This window comes from Sus scrofa, chromosome 6 (genome assembly GCF_054392235.1).
Source record: "Sus scrofa isolate SSC_HxYL_T2T_F1_AM1 chromosome 6, Sscrofa_HxYL_maternal_Yorkshire_Landrace_v2.0, whole genome shotgun sequence".
In the NCBI taxonomy this organism is placed as follows: domain Eukaryota; kingdom Metazoa; phylum Chordata; class Mammalia; order Artiodactyla; family Suidae; genus Sus; species Sus scrofa.
The window spans coordinates 125120646-125141584 of record NC_139388.1 but is presented as its reverse complement, the minus strand read 5'-3'; the positions used below and the strand labels follow the sequence as shown (position 1 = coordinate 125141584).

Here is a 20939-nt window from a genome sequence, read left to right as displayed (position 1 = left end):
ACCAGATTAATAGCTAGTGCTTCCTAACCCTCCTCTGAACTTTCATTCATTCATTTATTCAATAAAGGTTTTAAGCTCCTAAAATGGGCCATTCATTGTGCCTGATGTTGAGCCCTGGGGATTCAGTGGTAATCAAAAAAGGGCACACCGTTTCTTACCTCTTGATCTTACTGTCTAAGACAGTGTAAATGATTCCAAGTGTAATTACAGAACAGACAAAGTTCTGTGAAAGAGAGGTAAAGGGATTATTGTCAGAAGGCCTGACCTCGTCTAGAGTTGAGAAACAGTTTTCCCAAAGAAGTTATGAGACGTTGTTAACCAGGTAGATGAGATCTGGGAGGAAGGGGCTTTTAGCCTGTGTGCATCTTTATAGGTGGGAGTGTTCTGAAAGCATAAAGAAGGTCCATGTGGATGGAACATAGGAGAGCAAGGGAGAGAGGTTGACAAGGAGCAGGCCATGCAGGGCTTCTTAGATCATCAGGATTTTGCTCTTTATTTTGAGAGCAGAGAGGAGCCATTGAAATGTTTTAAGTAGAGAAGTCAGATTTCTGCTTTGGGAAAATCACTGAGGCTGAGTAGCAGCAAATGGATTTGGCTAGGGAGCAAGAGATTAACTTGCCATTAGTGAGTGCTGCTAACACATACCAGATAAATTATTTAATTTAATCCTGATAATAACCCTGCAGGATTGGTACTGATATCTCTGTGTTTTAGATGAAGAAACTGAGGGTCAGAGAGGTCAAAGAATTTGTCCTGGGCCACATAATTACTGATTCAGAGCCTGAATTTGAACTCAGAGTTGTCAGCCTCTAAGCACACACCCTTTCTGCTCTGCCAGACTGCCCTTCTAACAGAGGGCACACTGGCAGCCTTGCCCTCAGCAGCCAAGCAGCCTACAGGTGTATGTGCATGTTCAGTCCCTGCCAACAATGCTCACTATCCCTGGGCTGAGCCAGTGGCAGCTTCTCTGGCATCTTGGTAACTGGTAATCAAGGTTACCCTCCACCACCTATGCTCAGCAGCACCTCAGCTTTTATAGGAGCTCACTCAGCCCCCACAGCCATTCCCACTCTCAGCCCATGAGAGAAAAGGGAATTTTAGAGCAATGTCTATCTGTTGAACTCTCACTGGCCAATCAGTCCTGGTGCAGCTGTGCAGCTTGCCTTGCCTGGCCTGTAGGCGTTGCTGATTGCATCCCTCCTGATCTTTCACAGGCTTGAGTCAACCCTTTGAGAGTGACATCCTGATGTTTTTCTCTCTAGCTGACTAGGAGACTCCTGCTTGGAAATCCAGACCTGGATAGGAGGGTGGGAGACAAGAATGCCTTGCCTGGGGTAGAACACCATTAAGGCAGTGTCATATTGTGTCACTTATTTATTGAGGTAACTTCTGAAGTATATTCTTGTTGGGTCTTGTACCAGATATTCCCCAGAATTCTCAAAAATGACTTTACCCATTTGTTGCAGTTTTACTGTGGTACTGTCATTTATTTATTTGGTACACACCTTCCATGGCTGCTTTTCAGGGCTAGAGTCTGCGTCTGGTCTCCTTGGAATCTAATCTGCCCCCTGGACAATGCAGCTTTATTGGGTTCTCCTTTAGCTTGGACCAACATTGAAGAGAACACAATTGTAGAGCTGGATAAATACTCTCGGTGGTCTGAAGAAATTAAGCTGTAAACTCGAAAGGGATTTTTTTTTGTTTTATTTTTTGTTTGTTTGTTTGTTTGGGTTTTTTTGGGGGGGGTTTTTTTGGTCTCTTCAAGGCCACACCCACGGCATATGGAGGTTCCCAGGTTAGGGGTCAATTCGGAGCTGCAGCTAACGGCCTACGCCACAGGCACAGCAACACAGGATTCTTAACCCACTGAGCAAGGCCAGGGATCGAACCCACATCCTCATGGATGCCAGTTGGGTTTGCTAACTGCTGAGCCATGACAGGAACCCCACAAGAGAGGTTTTTAACCCACTGAGATAGCCAGTGGAACCCTTTCCTCAGACAAATTCGGTTGGGGGCATTTTTTGTGAAAGCACCTAGAATAATAAAATATATAGATTTGGAATTTTCTATTGAGTCCTTTACTTGAAATATGTCAGACCTAAGTAGAGTAAAATGTGTTATATCTGAAGTACAAACAGTATTAGAATCAGTAATATAAAAATGCACTTGAGCAGTTGGCATGTTTGAACTTTATGAAGGGCTGTGAGAATGTTTGAAAGCTAAGGTATGAATACAGACAATAGGAGTTTTAGATGGGTGCTTTTATTTTATATATATATATATATTTCTGATTATGCACAACAAAAAAACATGGCCAACATAGATATTTAGAGAGTACAAAAAATGATTTTAAAAAATGAAAATATGTCTTAGGAACTTACCACTTAAAATTACCATGGTTAGTATAATTTTAGTTGTAGGTGGTGGGTGGGCAATGGGTAGTAGTCCAGGAACAATGCCCACCTAAGAGCTCATGAATTGGAAAAGGTCTGTGGACTCCTTGAAGTGTGTGTTAATTTATGAAATATGTGCATTTTTCTGTGGAAGGATCTTCAGATTGTTAAAATGGCTCATAACCCTATAAGAACAGGTTTTTGTATGATTTTTTTCATTCAAAATAGAGGCAATACGCCATGTGCTATTTTGTCACTTAAGCAATGGAGGGCAGAAGTTTTGGTCTGAAACTCGCCCATTCTGCTTCTTCACCCGAGGGTTGCTGAAGGGCACATTTCTACAGGAGCAAGCTTGGTAGGGCCCCTCTGACATGTGCCTGTAACAGAAGGAGCAGGAGGGTCACAAGGAGCTGGTTAAGTCCCTTATCTAGGGGACTGACCTTTGAGAACTGTCTCCTTGGCGACCCCCAGCCAAGGCACGGCAATCACGTGGTACCTGCTGTCTAGAGCTGCATTACTACAGCCAGATGATTCTTTTCACTCTGAAGAAGCCCACTGCCTCTGCCCTGCCCCAGGGAGATAAGATAAGAGTAGTAAGGCTACAGGGGAAAACAACCTCGAGAAGGAATCTTGTGCCAGCTCAGGCCCTTGGCTAAATAAATGACTTCTCTGGGTCTTGTGTTTATTATCTATAAAATAAGTGGTTTGATATCAGAGTTATTAAAGGATTCAACCACTTCTAATAATTTGTGATTCTTTGATGCAAATGCAGAAAGAAGAGGTTGAAAGTAAAATCTAAATGACCATATATACCTGCTGCAATCTCCTAAGGTTAAAGGGAAAAAATGAACAACCTCTTCCTATTTTAATGTATCTCATCCTTTTTTTGTTCTTTAAAAAGCGGTTTCAGTCTTCCTGGTTTTGTGCAGTTATATGATTCATGTTCATTGTGCCTGCTACCTGCCTTTTGTAATGATGGTAGTTAGTAAGATGTAATGTCTTACACTGAGCTTTTCATCTTCCCTGCACTGTGAAAGCGTATGCCTCTTAATTCTCACAGCATCCTGGGGTCAGGAGAGTTCTATTATTATTAAGCATTTCGGTGACATTTCACAGTTGCAAAGTGCTGTACAATTCTTGATTGGTTAGATTTTCCAGTCCCCAGATAAAAATTCAATTTACTGATGGTGAAATTATGGCCCAAGAGACCAAACGATGGCAAAATATCCTCTCTCTTTTTAGCCTACTTTTTCCATAGTCTGCAGAGAGTGGGTTCTGAACCTTCTTGCAGGTGTTTCCCTCATATGCCCCTGCTATGAATTTATCATAAGCATGCCTGGTGGAAGAGAGCAGCCTGCGATACCTGTCACTAGGAAGCCCTTACCTTGTGCTCCTACTCTGTAGCTCTGTGGGCTGAACTGTCTCTGTCTCACCTACTCATCTCTGCCATTGTAGCACCAAAAGCAGCTGTGGATGGTACTAAAATGCATGGGTGTGACCAGGTTCCAACTTAACATTATTCACACAGCAGGGCAGAGACCCCTGGTCTGAATTACTGTTCCCTTTCTTCACTCCCAGTTACTTTTCACCCTTCCACATTCTTTCTTTCTCCACCACCATTCTGTGGATACCACTGTGTCAGAAATCAGCAGGAACTTCCTCTTCGTCATTAAAGCCATCTTCTCACTTGGCATTTCTCCTGTATCTCTCACTATTGAGCATCTGTCCTTGACCCAGCTCTCTCCTCCCTTGGATTCTGTGGCATCACCCTCTCTGAGTCTTCCCCTGCCTCTCTGACTGTTCCTTCTTGGTCTTCTCTGCCTCTGCAGATCCACAACACAAAACTGTTACATTTTTGTCTCTCTATAAATTAGGAATGTGTTTTGCTCAAAAAGAGGTATAATATTAAACTAAGAATAGCTTAAACAAATGGGAATTAATATTGCTTGCATGAAAAGATCTGAGGTAAACAGTCGTAGTTCGTTCATCAGCCCTGACAATGTTCAGCCATTATTTCTGTAATTCTTTTGGTATTTTCCTTTACCATGGCCAAATGACTGCCATGGCCAAAGCTGTCAACCTCTAGGCTCAAGGCAGGAAGAAAAGGTAAGGGATGTTAACCAGCTATGTCTGTCACCTTTTAGCAGGGAAGTGATAGTTTTCCTAGAAACCCTCCTCACTGGACTTAGGTTTACATTTTAATATCCAACACTAGTTACAGAGGAGGTTCTGAAAACAAGTATTTTACTTGGCACATTCCCATTTCAAACAGTTAGGGTTCTGTCAAGGAGGAAGAAGAGGAAGACAAATTTGAATAAGTAACCCATGAGTCTGCCACAGCCTCCTCTGCACCTTGCCTCATTCCTTTCTGTTTCTAGTGCCCAGCAGCTACTTTCTGCTCCCCAGCTACTTTCTCTGGTGAAGTGGTCTCTGAAAGAGAAGGAACAATGGAGCACAGGATTCCCAGAAGTAGAGCAGGTGAGCAGGAGGCTGTGAATGGCCCCTCTCCCTTCCCTTGGGGCTCAAGCTCAGATAGGCTCTCTGGGACTCAAACTGGTGGCTCCCCAAACATCCAGTTGCTGAAGCAGTAACAGCTTGTGGTGGGCTTTTTCTAGCGTTGCTTAAACAAACAAACAAACAAAAAACTATTGTAGATAGATTACTATGGTAGATTGCCTCCTTGGGGGAAGAAAAAAATCAAAAGTTGGGAGTTATGCAATAGAATGATCACTGGGGTATAGGGAGATTGCAGCACCATGTGGACACCGCACAATTACTTCCAACACCAGTCAGCAGTGTTATTCTCCCTTCTTGAGTTTCTCCCAGATCCTCTCTCTCATCCCTACACCCCACCTTCTGTTTGCTTTTGGCCAATCTTATTCCTTCCCCTTCTTTATCATCCCCTCATAACAGAGACTGAGCCCAAATCTGGCGGGAGAAGCCCTCTGTAGTGCGCCAAGTACTCCCCTCAGAAGAGCAGTCTCTTCCCGTGTTGCACAGGGGAGAGGTTAAAAGGGCAGGTTGTGGGAGTCACCTATGTTAAGAGTGGGGCCTTGAAAGCCTACCCAGAAAGAAGGGCTGGAAGCACCTTAGGAGCCACTGCTCTCCAGCCTGCCAGTTAGTAAGGTCCACAGCAAGGAGGCAGCGCAGCCAGGGCCATGGGGGTTTATGTGAAGATGACAGTGCAGGCTGAATGAGTTTTAAGAACTTGGTTTACTTGATGTTGTGTATGTTTATGTTAGTTAAAATGATTGCACTGATTTTTTGCTATTTTTATGAAATCTGAATAATAGTGGTATAAAATAAAACCAAAAATTCTTCCTTAAATGAAATTCATGCTATAATGTCATAAAGCACTAATACTGAAATTATCCAACCTAACTTAAAGGTAAACAATGCCACCAGCCTTTCTCAACTGGGATCTCCTGCAATCTTGAGTTAAAGACTTCAGACAGTAGTTTCCTTGTCTCCACCACTATCACCGCTAGATGGCACTGGTGACCAAAATCTCATATTGGATGCTGGCCTTTGAGGGTGACAGAAGGAGCAAGAACTTTGTGAGAACACTGCTAACTACAGGCTTCTTGAACTAGGTCCCAGGGCTGGGAGAAAGGCATTCTACATGCACACTTCTCCTCTTTGGAAGCACAGAGAATCTGCCATACAGGAGGCATTAGGAGCAATCCTTAAAGTCCAAATAATTTACTAAATAGAAAAATAAATGTTAGCTCAAGGAGTCAGAGTCCTTTAGTTTACACATCGGTGAAACTAGGAGGTTGATGGTAAAGAGAGAGAGGAAAAAACTAATCAGGATGAGTATTTTATGGAGTTCCCTCCGTGGCTCAGTTAACAAACCCAACTAGGATCCATGAGGATGTAGGTTTGATCCCTGGCCTTGCTCAGTGGGTTAAGGATCCGGCATTGCCATGAGCTGTGGTGTAGGTCACAGATGTGGCTCAGATCTGGTGTAGCTGTGGCATAGGCCAGCAGCTGTAGCTCCAATTTGACTTCTAGCCTGGGAACTTCCATATGCCATGGGTGCAGCCCTAAAAAAAAAAAAAAAAAAAAAATGCATATTTTACTTTTTAGATAAAGAAAATGAAAAACCTGTTTCATTAAAATAAACGGCTCTTGTCTGTTTCATAATATATAGCTGTACAGCAGAAACTGACAGAACATTATAAATCAACAATGATGGAAAAAATAAAAATCTTATATATAAAAAACATGGCTTAAAATTACCTTCAAGCCTGCTTACTTCTCACTTCTAGTTGCGGAAGATGCTATATCCTAAAAACGTAACAATTATACTAATTGACTATTCCCTCTCCTTGCCAAGCTCACACCTCCTCCCATCTCCAGTGTTTTGTAGACTCAGTCTTAAGAGATTATTCTTGAATCTGGATTCATAACGTTTAACTGATACTCAAGGTCACTCAGTAGCAGAATTGGGAAATAAATTCAGGCTGTCCTGCTGCATTCTTAGCTTCCTTACACATTGGGTTCCTGGAACTGACTGACCTAAAGTAAACTTGATATAAGCATCATACAGTGTCACATTTCAAGGGTCCAATAAGCACAAAGTTTGGACAGAGCTGCTAAGATATTGCTCTCCTGCCTGTATAAACATGTCAAGAAATCAGAAAAGTAATCAGATAACTTATTCTTCTGTACTTTCCAGGGATTTTATTAGCTGGAGAAAATCCACCAGGCATGGGCATGGATGTGACTTAGAATTTAAGGCACGCTCTGATACTAAGCTATCCCTTTGTTCTTTTCATACCAGTTTGGATGATGTACTGTTCATATGAAATATTTGTTTATATCCCGTTGGGCTTCTTTTCTTTCTAAGACCTTTCAGAACTATTAGGTTCATTGCATTAAGTGTTCTAGAAGTATCTACTTTTCACTTTTAAGATGTTCTCATTGGAGTTCCTGTCGTGGCTCAGGGGGAATGAATCTGACTAGCATCTCTGAGATCGCAGTTTCAATCCCTAGCCTCACTCATTGGGTTAAGGATGTGGTGTTGCCATGAGCTGTGGTGTAGGTTGCAGACGTGGCTCGGATCTCTCGTTTCTGTGGCTGTGGCATAGGCTGGTAGCTACAGCTCCAATTTGACCTCTAGCCTCAGAACCTCCATGTTATGTTGCGGGTGTGGCCCTAAAAAGATGACAAAAGACAAAAAAAAAAAGTTCTCATTGATCCAATAATTTGTTTCAGAATATAATTTATGAGCATGGGTCTGAATGTAGAGCAATGATTGCTTTTCTGCAACATCATCGAAACTTTGCCTAGGCTCTCATCTCGCACCATGTTCCTTTCTCCAGCTAGTTCTCCAGTGAAGCATTGCCATGAAGAACAGACACTGGCTCTGCCTTACTAGGTGGGGCAAAAAAAGAGATCAAACTGGTGGATCTTCTCTGCAGACCTCCTTCCTCTCTATTAGTTTTTTTGTTTTTATTTTTTATTTCAGTACAGTTCACATATAACATTGTATTAGTTTTGTCTATAACATAATAATTTTATATATGTAGGTATTGTGAAATGACAAGTTTAGTTAACATCCATCTCGAGTCACTGTTTTGTGTTTTGTTTTTTTTCTTGCGATGAAAACTTTTTTTTTTTCTTAGCTTTTTAGGGCAGCACCCAGCATATGGAAGTTCCCAGGCTAGGGGTCGAATCAGAGCTGCACCTGCAGGTAACATGGAATCCGAACTGTGTTTGCCACCTACACCACAGCTCATGGTGACACCAGATCCTTAGCCCACTGGGCAAGGCCAGGGATCGAAACTGCGTCCTCATGGATACTAGTAGTGTTTGTTACCACTGAACCATGAAGGGGACTCCTGAAAACTTTAAGATTTACTCTCAGCAACATTGAGATAGATAAAACAGTATTGTTAACTATAGTCACCTTGCTGTACTTTATATCCTCCAGGGCTTATTTATTTTATAGTTGCAAGTTGGTACCTTTTGACCACCTACACCCATTTATCCCACCCATGACCCCCTCCTCTGGTAACTTCCAATCTGTTCTCTGTATCTAGGTGTTCACTTTTCTTTTCGATTCTACATATAAATGAGATGGCTCATATAAATGAGCATTTGTCTTTCTCTGACTTACGTCACTTAGCATCATGCTTTCAGGGTCCATATGGGTTGTGACAAATGGCAGGATTTCCTTTTTATGACTGAATAATATTCTTGTGTGTGTGTATGTACCATATTCATTCATCCATCCATCTGTGGACACTTAGGTTGTTTCTACATCTTGACCCTTGTAAACAGTGCTGCAGTGAACATAGTGGTCCAGATATCTTCTCAAGATAGTAATTTTTTTCCCTTTGGATAAATACTCGGGTAGAATTTTGGAATCATAGGGTAGTTCTATTTTTAATTTTTCAGGAATCTCCATACTGTGTGCCATAGTGACAACACTAAGTTACATTCCACTAGTGAGTGCACCAGTGTTCCATTTTCTCCACATCCTCACCAACACTTTTTATTTGATAATAGCCATTCTAACAGGTATGAAGTGATATCTCATTGTGATTTTGATTTGCATTTCCCTGATGATTAGTGATGTTGTGCATCTTTTACTGTACCTGTTGGCCATTTATATGACTTTTTTGGAAAAATGCCTATTCAGTTCCTCTGTCCATTTTTTAATCAGGCTTTTTTCTGTTGAGTTGTATGAGTTCTTTATATATTTTGGGTGTTACCCTCTTATTCAGATATATGATTTATAAATATTTTCTCCTATTCTCTAGGTTGTATTTTCATTATGCTGGTGGTTTCCTTTGCTGTGCAGAATATTTTTCACTTCATGAAATCTAACATTCAAGTCTTTACTCGGTTTTGAGTTGATTTTTGTATATGGTATAAGATAATGGTCCAGTTTCACTCCTTGGCATGTGGCTGTCCAAGTTCCACATTATTTATCGAAGAGACTGTTCTTTTCCCCATTGTTTATTTTTGGATCCTTTGTTATAAATTAATTGAACACATATGTATGGGTTTACTTCTGGGTCACTGTTCTGTTCTATTGATCTATGTGTCTGGTTTTATGCCAGTATCATATTGTTTTGGTTATTGTACCTTTGTAATCCAGTTTGAAATCAGGGAGTATGATGCCTCCACTTTGTTCTTCTTTCTCAAGATTGTTTGATTATTGGGGGTCTTTTGTGGTTCCTTGCAGATTTTATGATTGTTCTATTTCTGTGAATAATGTCTTTGGATAATGTCATTGGAAGTTTGATAGGGATGCATTGAATCTATAGGTTGATTTGGGTGGTATGGTCATAATGTTAATGTTTTCAGACCGTACGTATGGAATATCTTTCCATTTATTTGTGTTTTCTTCAGTTTCTTTCATCAGTATTGTATAGTTTTTAGTATAAGGGTTTTTCACCTCCTTGGTTAAACTTATTCCTAGGTATTTTATTCTTTTTGATGCAATTTTAGGTGGGATTATTTTTTTAATTTTTCTTTCTGAGAGTTGGTTATTCTTATATAGAAAAACAAGTGTTTTTTTAATTGAAGTATAGTTGATTTACAATGTTATGTTTCTGGGGTACAGCAAAGTGATTCAGTTATATATTTTATATATATATTCTTTTTCATATTCTTTTTCCATCATGGTTTGTTATGGGATATTGAATATAGTTCCCCATGCTATACAGTAGGACCTTGCTGTTTATCTGTTTTATACGTAGTAGTTTGCATCTGCTAATCTCAAACTCATTTATCCCTACCCCACTATTTTTCCCCTTTGATAACCATAAGTATGTCTGTAAGTCTGTTTCTGTTTATATGTAAGTTCACTTGTATCCTATTTTAGATTCCTCATATAGATAGCATATGATATTTGTCTTTCTCTTTCTGACTTACTTCACTTAGTATGATATTCTGTAGGTCCATCCGTGTTCCTGCAAGTGGTATTATTTCATTCTTTTTATGGCTGAGTAGTATTCCATTGCATATATATGTCACATCTTCTTTACCCATTCATATGTCAGTGGACATTTAGGTTGCTTCCTTGTCTTGGCTATTGTCAGTACTGCTGATATGTACATTGGTGTGCATGTATCTCTTCAAATTAAGGGTTTTCTTCCAATATATACCCAAGAGTTGGGTTGCTTGATTATATGGCAACTCTGTGGTTAGTTTTTTAAGAAACCTCCATACTGTTAACCATAATGGCTGCACCAGTTTACATCCCCAAGAAAAACGAAAGGTTCTCTTTCCTTCACACCCCCCTTTCCAACACTTTGTTATTTGTAGACTTTTTAGTGATGGCCATTCTGACTGTTGTGAGGTGGCATCTCACTGTACTTTTGATTTGAATTTCTCTAATAATTAGAAACATTGAGTATCTTTTCATATGCCTACTGCCCATTCATATGACTTTTTTGGAGAACTATCAGTTTAGGTCTACCGCCCACTTTTTGATTGGGTTTTTTGTTTTTTGTTATATCGTTGTATGAGCTGTTTGCATATTTTGGCATTAACCCCTGGTCAGTTGCATCATGGAAAAGCAACAGATTTTTGTATATTGATTTTGTATCCTACAACTGAATTCATTTATTAGTTCTAAAAGTTTTTTGGTGAAGTCTGTTTAGGATTTTCTGTATGTAAAATCATGTCATCTGCAAATAGTGATAGTTTTACTTCTTTTCTGATTTTAATACCTTGTATTTATTTTTATTGCCTAATTTTTCTGCTTAAGACTTTCAATACTGTGCTGAATAGAGCTGACAAGAATGGTCATCCCTGTTTTCCTGGTCTTAGGAGAAAAACTTTCAGCTTTTAACCCTTAAATATGTTGTTGCTATGGGCTTGTTGTTTATGGCCTTTATTATGTTGAGTTACGTTTCCTCTATGCATAGAGAGTTTTTATCATGAATGGATGTTGAATTTTGTGAAATGCTTTTTCTGCATCTATTGAGATGGTCACATGATTTTTATACTTAATTTTTTTTTTAGTGTTGTGTCGTATCAATTGTTTTGCAGATATTGAACCATCCTTGCATCCCTGGAATAACTTTCATGGTATATGATCCTTTTAATGTATTGTTGAATTCAGTTTCCTATTTTTTGAAAATTTTTTGTATCTGTGTTCATCAAGGGTATTGGCCTATAATTTTCTTTTCTTGGACTGTCCTTGTCTGGTTATATCAGGGTAATGCTGGCCTCATAAAATGAGCTTGGGGTATTTCTTTTTTTTTATCTTTTATTTATATATTTTTTTTTCTACTCTACAGCATGGTGACCCAGTTACACTTACATGTATACATTCTTTTTTCTCACATTACATGTTCCATCATAAGTGACTAGACAGAGTTCCCAGTGCTACACAGCAGGATCCCATTGCTAATTCATCCCAAAGGCAACATTCTGCATCTTTTTACGAGCTTGGGATATTTCCTCTTCTGTGTTTTGGAACCATTTGAGAAGGTTTGATAATATTTATTCTTTTTTTTTTTTTTTTGACCTCACCTGAGGCAAGTGGAAGTTCCCAGGCCAGGGACCAAACCCAAACCATAACATGACAACAATGAATCCTTAACTGCTAGGCCAGAGGGGAACTTCCAGTATTACTTCTTTAAATGTTTGATAGAATTCAACAGGGAAACCTTCTGTTCCTGTAGTTTTGTTTGTTGGGAAGTTTTGATTACTGATTCAATCCCCTTACTAGTAAATAGACTGTTCAAATTTTCTATTTCTTCATTATTCAGTCGTACATAACAAGTTGTATGTTCCTAGAAATTCATCCATTTCTTCTGGGTTGTCCACTCTGTTAGTGTATAATGTTCATCATATTTGCATACTTTGTTTTTCTGTGGTATCGGTTATAACCACAGTCTCTTCTTTCATTTATGATTTTATTTCAGTTCTCTTTTTTCCCTGCTGAGTCCTGCTAAAGATTTGTTTGTTTATCTTTAAAAAAAAGAAAAAAAAACAGCTTTTAGTTTCATTGATTCTATTATCTTTTAACTTCTATTTCAGTTATCTCTAATATTTGTTTTTTCCTTCCCTGTACAAATTTTAATTTTGGCCTTAGTTCTTTTTTTTTCTCTGGTTCTTTGAGGGGTAAAAATAGGTTGTTTATTTGAAAGCTTTATTATTTCCTGATATAGGCATTTATCACTATAAACTCCCCTCTAGAATTACTTTTGTAGCATCCCATAAGTTTTGGCATGTTGTACTTCCATTTTTTTTTTTATCTCAAGATGGCTTTTCATTTCTCTTTTGATTTCTTCATTGACCCATTGGTTGTTCAGGAGCATGTTCTTTAATCTCCACATACATGTGGATTTTCCTATTTCCTTCTTGTAATTAATTTAGTCTCATATAGTTTTGGTCAGAAAAGATGTTTGATGTTATTTTAGTCTCCATAACTTTATTCTTATTTTGTGGCCTACCATAGGATGTATCCTGGAGAATATTCCATGTTCACTTCAGAAGAGTATAGTCTGCTGATTTTTGGACTTAAATGTGTGTTAAGTCCATACAGTCTAACATGTCATTGAAGTCCTTTGTTTCATTGTATTGCTGTCTGTTTCTCCCTTGAGGCCTGTTAATATTTTCTTTATATATTTAGGTGCACCAGTGTTGGATACATATTTATAAATATTAAATCTTCATGCTGGATCGACCCTTTATCATTATATAATGCCTTTCTTTGTTTCTTGTTAGAGTCTTGTCTTAAAATCTGTTTTGTCTTGTATAAATATAAACATCCCAGCTTTCTTTGGTTTTCATTTTCATGGAATATTTTCCCATTACTTCACTTTTAGTCTATGTGTTGACTGAAAGTGAAGTAATGGGAGTGAAGTGAGCCTCTTGTAGGCAACACAGTTTGGCTTTTTTTTTTTTTGCCATGCCTGTGGAATGCTGAAGTTCCTGTGCCAGGGATTGAATCTGCACCACTACAGTGATCTGAGTGCTAGCAGTGACATCATTGGATCCTTAACTGCAGCCACGCGGGAACTCTTAGTTCATTTGTATTTAAAGTAGTTATTTATAGGTATGGACTTAGTGCCATTTTGTTCATTGATTTTTGGCTATTTTGTAATTACTTTGTTCCTTCCTTCTCTTGCTTTCTTCCTTTTTGATTTGATGATTTTATATGATGGTATGCTTAGATTCTCTTTATCTTTTCAGTATTTGCTATAGGTTTCTGCTTTGTGGTCACCATGAGGCTTATATTTATAACAGTCTATTTTAAGCTGATAACATCTTGTTTGAATGCATTTTAAACCTTTACATTTTTACTCTCCCAGCACACATTTTAGATGTCATAATTTACATCTTTTTTATCTGACATGTCTATTAACAAATTATTGTTATTTTTACTACTAAAATGTAGTATATTTTGTCACTTTTACCATAGTTATTTTACTACTTTATCTTTTATTTGTGTGTTTATCTATTGTAGATTTTTGGTTTGTAGTTACCCTGAAGTTTTGATATATAAATATATATATACACATATATATATATACACATACATATACATACACAAGATTGTTTTAAGCTGTTGGTCTCTTAACTGCAAGTGCATCTCCAGTGTCCTGCATTTGTACCTTCCTCTTCCGTGATTTCTGATTTGGGTAGCATATCTGCATGCAGATGATTTCTCACCTTTACTCTATGTATGCCTTTACTGGTGATCCTTGTCATTTGTAATATTTTTCTTTCCGGTGTTCTTTTCTTTTCCACCTAGAGAAGTTCCTTTAGTATTTGTTGTAAAGGTGTTTTAGTGGTGCTGAATTCTCTTAGCTTTTGCTTGTCTGTGTAAAGCTTTTGATTTCTACTTCAAATCTGAATGAGAGCCTTGCTAGGTAGAGTAATCTTGGTTGAAGATTTTCTCCTTTCATCACTTTTAAGTATGTCATGCCACTCCTTTCTGGCTTGCAGAGTTTCTGCTGAAAAATCTGCCCATAACTTTATTTGGGTTCCCTTGTATGTTATTTGTTTCCTTTCCCTAGCTGCTTTCAGTATTTTCACTTTGTCTTTAATTTTGGTCAGTTTGATTAAAATGTGTCTCAGGGTGTTCCTCCTTAGGTTTATTTTATATGGTACTTGCTGTGCTTCCTGGATTTGAGTGAGTGATTCCTTTCCCATGTTAGTGAAGTTTTTGCTGTTATCTCTTCAAATATTTTTTCAGGCCCTTTCTCTCTCTCTCTTCTTCTGGCATCCCTATAATACAGATGTTGGTGCATTTAACGTTGTTCCAGAGTTCTCTTAGACTGTCTTCATTTCTTTTCAATCTTTTTTCTCTTTGCTGCTCCACATCAGTGATTCCCACTGGTCTGTCCTCCACCTCACTTGCTCATTCTTCTGCCTCCTGTATCCTGCTGTATTCTGGTTGCTTCTAATATTTTTTTTTTATTTCTCTTACTGTATTTTGCATCTCTGCCTGCTTAATCCTTAAATCTTGTATTTCTTTGCTCAGTGTTTCTTGTAATTTATCAGTCTTTGCCTCCAGCTTATTTCCAATGTCTTGAATCATCTTCACTATCATCAGTCTAGAGTCTTTTTCATGGAGGTTGATAATCTCCAGATCACTTAGCTGTTTTCCTGGCTTTTTTTCTTGTTCCGTTATGTGAGTCATAATTCTCTGTCTTTTCATCTTGTATAGATTTTTGGTGTGGTCTCCTTTTTTGCAGACAATAGAGCTATAGCCCCTCTTGCTTCTGATATCCACCTCCCCTTGTGGCCAAAGTTAGTATGGGGCCTTGCTGTAGGCTTCCTGATGGGAGGGACTGGTGCATTCACTGATAGGTGGAGCTGGTTCTTATCCCCCAGGTGGGTGGGGCTTTTTCTGTGAGTGATATTAGAGGCAGCAGTGTGCCTGGGTGGTGGTGGTGGGGGGGTCTTTAGGTAGCCTGTTTACTGATGGGTGGGGCTGTGATCCCACCTGGATTATTGTTTGGCCTGGGCTTCTTAGCACTGATGGGTGGGGCCGGATTTTTCCCAAATGGCCACCTCTAAAGGAACACATGCTGAAGATTATTCCAGAGACCTTTGCTGCCAATGTCCTACCCCCACAATGAGCCACAGTCACCCCCCCAACCCCCATTTTACCAGGAGATGCTCCAAGAACTGCAGTTAGGCCCAACCCAGTTTCCTATGGGGTCTCTGCTTTGCCCTGGGACCCAGTGCACATGAAAGCCTGTGGTGCCTTTCAAGAATGGGGTCTCTGTTTCCCCCAGTCCCTGGAGCCCCTGTGCACAAGCCCCACTGGCCTTCAATGCCAAATGCTCCAGGGGCTCCTTCTCCCAATGACAGATCTCCAGGTGTGGGGACCTAATGTGAGGCTCAGAACTCTCACTTCCGTAGGAGAGTCTCTGTGATACAGTTACTTTCCAGCCTGTGGGCTGCCCACCCATTGGGTATGGGGTTGCTTATATCATGTAATCGACCCTCCTACCGTCTTGATGTGGTTCTGGAATAGGGTATCTTTTTTGATAGTTTGCAGTCTATTTGGTTGAGGGTTGTTCAGTAGTTGGTTGTAATTTTGTTGCTTTTGTGAGAGGAGGTGAGCTCTAGTCCTTCTATTCTGCGGTCTTAATACCATCTCACTACTTTGTCTTTGAAACTTCATGCTAAGTGATTAATTTACCCCCATGGCAACATTAGATTATTCTGAATATAACTATACATTTACTTATGTTTGTGGGATTTATACTGCCATATTGTTTGCTGTTACTAATTAGCACTTTTTTGTTTCAGCTTGACGTTTCTTTAACATTTGTTGTAAGGGTGGTCAAGTGGTGAACTCCTTCAGCTTTTCTGTATCTGGAACTTTATTTCTCCTTAAATTCTGAAACTTTATTTCTCCTCAAATTCTGATTTACCAGGTAGAGTATTCCTGGTTTGCATTTTTTTTTCTTTTCACACTTTGAATATATTGAGCCACTTTCTTCTGGCTTGCTAAGTTTCTGCCTAAAAATCTGCTGATAGTCTTATGGGGGTTTCCTTGTACATAACAGGTAGTTTTTCTCTTGCTGCTTTTAAGATTTTCTTCTTTAACTTATGACAATTTAATTACAACGTGTCTTTGGATGCTTCTTTTTTTGAACTCCCTGGGATTCCTGGATCTATTTCCAGATAGTCTCTTTTCTTTCCCAAGTTAGAGAAATTTTCAGCCATTATTTCTTCAAGTAAACTTCCCCCCCTTGCTCTCTCTCTTCTTCTGACACCCCTGTAAGTGTGATCACAAGGTCTGCTTGATCATTAAGTCCTTTAAGTCTCTTAAGCTGTATCAGTCTTTCTCATTCTTTATTCTTTTTACTTATCTGATTGGATGAATTCCAGTTCCCTATCTTCTAATTCACTGATCCTTTCTTTCACTTCATCTTGTCTGCTGTTGAACCCCTTCACTGAATTTTTCAGTTCAGTTATTGTCTGTCTGTCTGTCTTTTGGACTGCTCCTGCAGCATATGGAAGTTCCCAGGCTAAGAGTCAAATTGGAACTGTAGCCACAGCAATGCCATATCTGAGCCACATATGTGACCTATATGCCACAGCTCATGGCGACACCAGATCCTTAAACCACCGAGTGAGGCCAGGGATCGAATCCACATCCTCATGGATACTGGTTGGGTTTGTTACCATGATGGAAATTCTCAGTTATTGTATTTTTCACATCCGTGATTTCTGTTTATCACTTTCTTATATTTTCTGTCATTTTGTTGAAATTCTCACTTTGTTCATACATTGTTCCCTTGACCTCAGTGAGCATCTTTATGACATTGTTTGAGCTCTTCATCAGGTAAAAGTCATTTACCTTTATTTCATTAAGGTCTTTTCCTAGAGTTTGATCTAATTCTTTCACTTGGAACAAATTCCTCTGCTCCTTCATTTTTCTTGATTCTCTCTGTTGGTTTCTATGCATTAGATAAAACGGCCACCTCTCCTAACCCTGAAGGAGGGGCCTCACATAAAAGATAAACCTTATTATTCAACCCTACCCTGGCCCTTGGTTGTTTTTCAAACCATTGAAAACCAATAAAGTCCAGCCCACTTTATTCTTGGTGGTTTCCAGTAGTTGAGGGTATGCCAATACCTGTCAGTGTCCCAAAGGGGAAGATCTTAGTAGCTAGCTTCGGCTGATTGGAAGCTGCACACTCAGGCAGCAGCTTTTAAAATATGCAAATATACCACTATCAGGGAAGAGTGAGAGATAGGCATTCTCTCAGCTCCCACTGCATTGAGCTGTAGAGGAATAGCCAGTTAAGAACTCTGTCTTTGTCTTTTACCATCCCATTGAATTCATGAAAAAAAGCTGCTCACCAGAGCCATCTCTCAAAGGATGTATCCTGTTAGGCATCAGCCACAAAGCTGGAGCACCAGGTATGTGCATAACCTCCATTCATAGACACACTGGTGATCTAGGTCAGGACAGAGGGAGAGGCAAAGATGGCCCCCACTGGCTTCCCAGTGGAAAGGATTGCAGTCGGCCCCTAGATGTTGTTGAATTATAAGCCTGACCCTGAGGCTGCAGTTAAGATCTACATGTAGGCTTCTTTGCCAGAAAGACTGGGCATTTCAGTCTACCTTTGCCCTAATCCCTGGTGGGATAACTGTTGAAGATCTGTCACTCTGGTTTTTGTTTTGTAATTTGTTTTTTATTAAAGTATAATTTATGATATTGTGCCAATTTGTGCTGTATTGCAAAGTGACTAAGTCATACATATGTGTGTGTGTGTGTATTCCTCTTACCTTTCATCATGGTTTATCCCAAGAGATTGGATATACTTCCCTGTAGCATGCAGTAGGACCTCATTGCTTATTCAACTTAAATGTAAAAGTTTGCATCTACTAGCCCCAAACTCCCAGTCCATTCCCCTTGGTAATCACAAGTCTGTTCTCTATGTCTGAAGTCTGTTTCTGTTTTGTAGATAGGTTCATTTGTGCCACATTTTAGATTCCACACATATAGATGATATCATATGATATTTGTCTTTCTCTTCTGACTTACTTCTCTCAGTAGGAGAGTCTCTAGTTCCATCCATGTTGCTGCAGATGGCATTATTTTGTTATTTTTTTGGCTAAGTAGTATTCCATTGTGTACATATACCACATCTTCTTAATCCATCCGTCAATGGACATTTAGCTTGTTTCCATGTCTTGGCTGTTGTGAATAATGCTGCAATGAACATATGGGTGCATGTATCTTTTTCAATGAAATTTGTATCCAGATATATGCCCAAGAGTGGGGTTTCTGGGTTATATGGTAGTTCTATATTTAGTTTTCTTTCTTTCTTCCTTTCTTCCTTTCTTCTTTCCTTCCTTCCTTCCTTCCTTCCTTCCTTCCTTCCTTCCTTCCTTCCTTTCTTTCCTTCTTTTTGTTTGTTTTTTAGTCTTTTTTATTAGGGCCGCACCTGTGGCATACAGAGGTTCCCAGGTTAGGGGTCTAATCAGCCTGTCCCAGAGCCACAGCAACACCTGATCTGAGCAGAGTCTGTGACCTACACCACAGCTCACGGCAACGCTGGATCCTTAACCCACTGAGCAAGCCAGGAATCGAACCCGCAACCTCATGGTTCCAAATCAGATTTATTTCTGCTGAGCCAAATTAGGAACTCCTATACTTAGTTTTCTGAGGTACCGCCATACTGTTTTCCATAGTAATTATACCAGTTTGCACTCCCTCCAACAGTGTAGGAGGGTTCCCTTTTCTCAACACCTTCTACAGCATTTGTTGTTTGTTGACTTGTTAATGATGGCCATTTTTACTGGTGGAGGTGGTACCTCTTTGTAGTTTTGGTTTGCATTTCTCTAATAATTAGTGATATTGAACATTTTTTCATGTGATTGTTGCCCATCTGTATATCTTCTTTGGAGAAATGTCTGTTCAGATCTTTTGCCTATTTTTCAATTGGGTTGTTGGTTTGTGCAATGCATGTCAGGGAATGTCTTGCCTACCTTCTCTTCTAGGAGTTTTATGGTGTCATATCTTATGTTTAAGCCTTTAGGCCATTTTGAGTTTATTTTTGTACATGGTGTGAGGGAGTGGTCTAGTTTCATTGATTTACATGTAACTGTCCAGTTATCCCAGCACCACTGCTGAAGAGACTCTTTTTCCCATTTTATATTCTTGCCTCCTTTGTCAAAGATTAATTGGCTGTAGGTATCTGAATTTACTTCTGGATTCTCTCTTCTGTTCCATTGGCCTGTATGTCTGTTTTTGTACAGATACCACACTGTCTTGATTACTTTAGCTTTGTAATATTTTCTGAAATCTGGGAGAGTTGTGCTACCTGCTTTTGTTTTTTTCCCTGAGGATTGCTTTGTCAGTTCTGGGTTTTTTATATTTCCATGTAAATTTTTTGAACTACTTCTTCTAGTTCTGTGAAAAACGTCAAGGGTAATTTGATCGTGGTTGTATTAAATCTGGGGATTGCTTTGGGTAGTATGGCCATTTTCACAACATTAATTCTTCCAATCCAGAAGCATGGGATACCTTCATGTTTCTTTGAATACTCTTAAATTTCCTTTATTAATGTTTTGTAGTTGTCAAGAGTATAAGTATTTCACCTCTTTGGTCAGGCTTATTCCTCGATTTTTTTTCTAATTCCCTTTTTTTTTTTTTTTTTTTTGGCTTTTGTCCTTTTAGGGCCACATCCACAGCATATGGAGGTTCCCAGGATGGGGGTCTAATCAGAGCTGTAGCCCCTGGCGTATGCCACAGCCACAGCCACAGCAGATCCAAGCCACATCTGCAACCTACACCACAGCTCACGGCAATGCCGGATACTTAACCTACTGAGCAAGGGCAGGGATCTAACCCACAACCTCATGGTTCCTAGTCGGATTAATTTCTGCTGCGCCATGACGGGAGCGCCTATTCTTTTTTTATATTTTAGGTATTTTTGTTGTGGTTTTTAACGGGTTTTTTTATATTCCTTTTCTACTATTTCATTGTTGTTAATACACAGGAATGCAACTGATTTCTAAATGTTAATCTTGTATCCTGCTAGTTTGCTGAATTCATTTATCGGATAGAGAAGTTTTTGTTTGGAGTCCTTAGGGTGTTCTATATATAATACATCATCTGCATATAGTGACAGTTTTATATCATCCCTTCCAGTTTGGTTACATTTTATATCTTATGTTTAATTGCTGTGATTATAACTCCTAATACTATGTTGAATAGAAGTGTCAAGAGTGGACATCTTTGTCTTTTTCCAGATTTTAATGGGGAAGATTTTGTTTTTTTCTGTCAAATATTATTATTGGCTGTGGGTTTGCCATAAATGGCTTTTGTTATGTTGAGATACATTCCCTCTGTACCAACTTTGGTAAAAGTTTTTATCATGAATGAATGTTGAATTTTGTCAAATGCATTTTCTGCGTCTATTGATATGATCATGTGGTTTTTGACTTTTCTTTTGTTAATGTGGTGTATGACATTGATTTGTTTGTGTATGTTGAACCATCCCTCTGAATTTGGGATGAATCCCACTTGGTCATGCTGTATGATCTTTTTTATGTGTTGTTATATTTCTTGATTAAATTTTTGCTGAGAATTTT

The 20939-nt window shown here is 39.1% G+C and overlaps 1 protein-coding gene across 4 annotated transcripts in view; it reads left to right on the top strand.

Moving 5' to 3' along the window:
- TPGS2 (tubulin polyglutamylase complex subunit 2) overlaps positions 1–20939 on the top strand; it is a 64736-nt gene that overhangs the window by 20009 nt on the left and 23788 nt on the right. The window contains exon 1 of one of the 4 annotated variants that reach the window (XM_021096292.2): positions 4777–4871. The exons of the other annotated variants lie outside the window; for them this stretch is intronic. Within the exon in view, the coding sequence (XP_020951951.2) occupies positions 4841–4871 (31 nt within the window). The 5' untranslated portion in view covers positions 4777–4840. Of the gene's footprint in view, positions 1–4776; positions 4872–20939 lie in introns of those variants that run through there. 4 annotated transcript variants of the gene reach the window in all.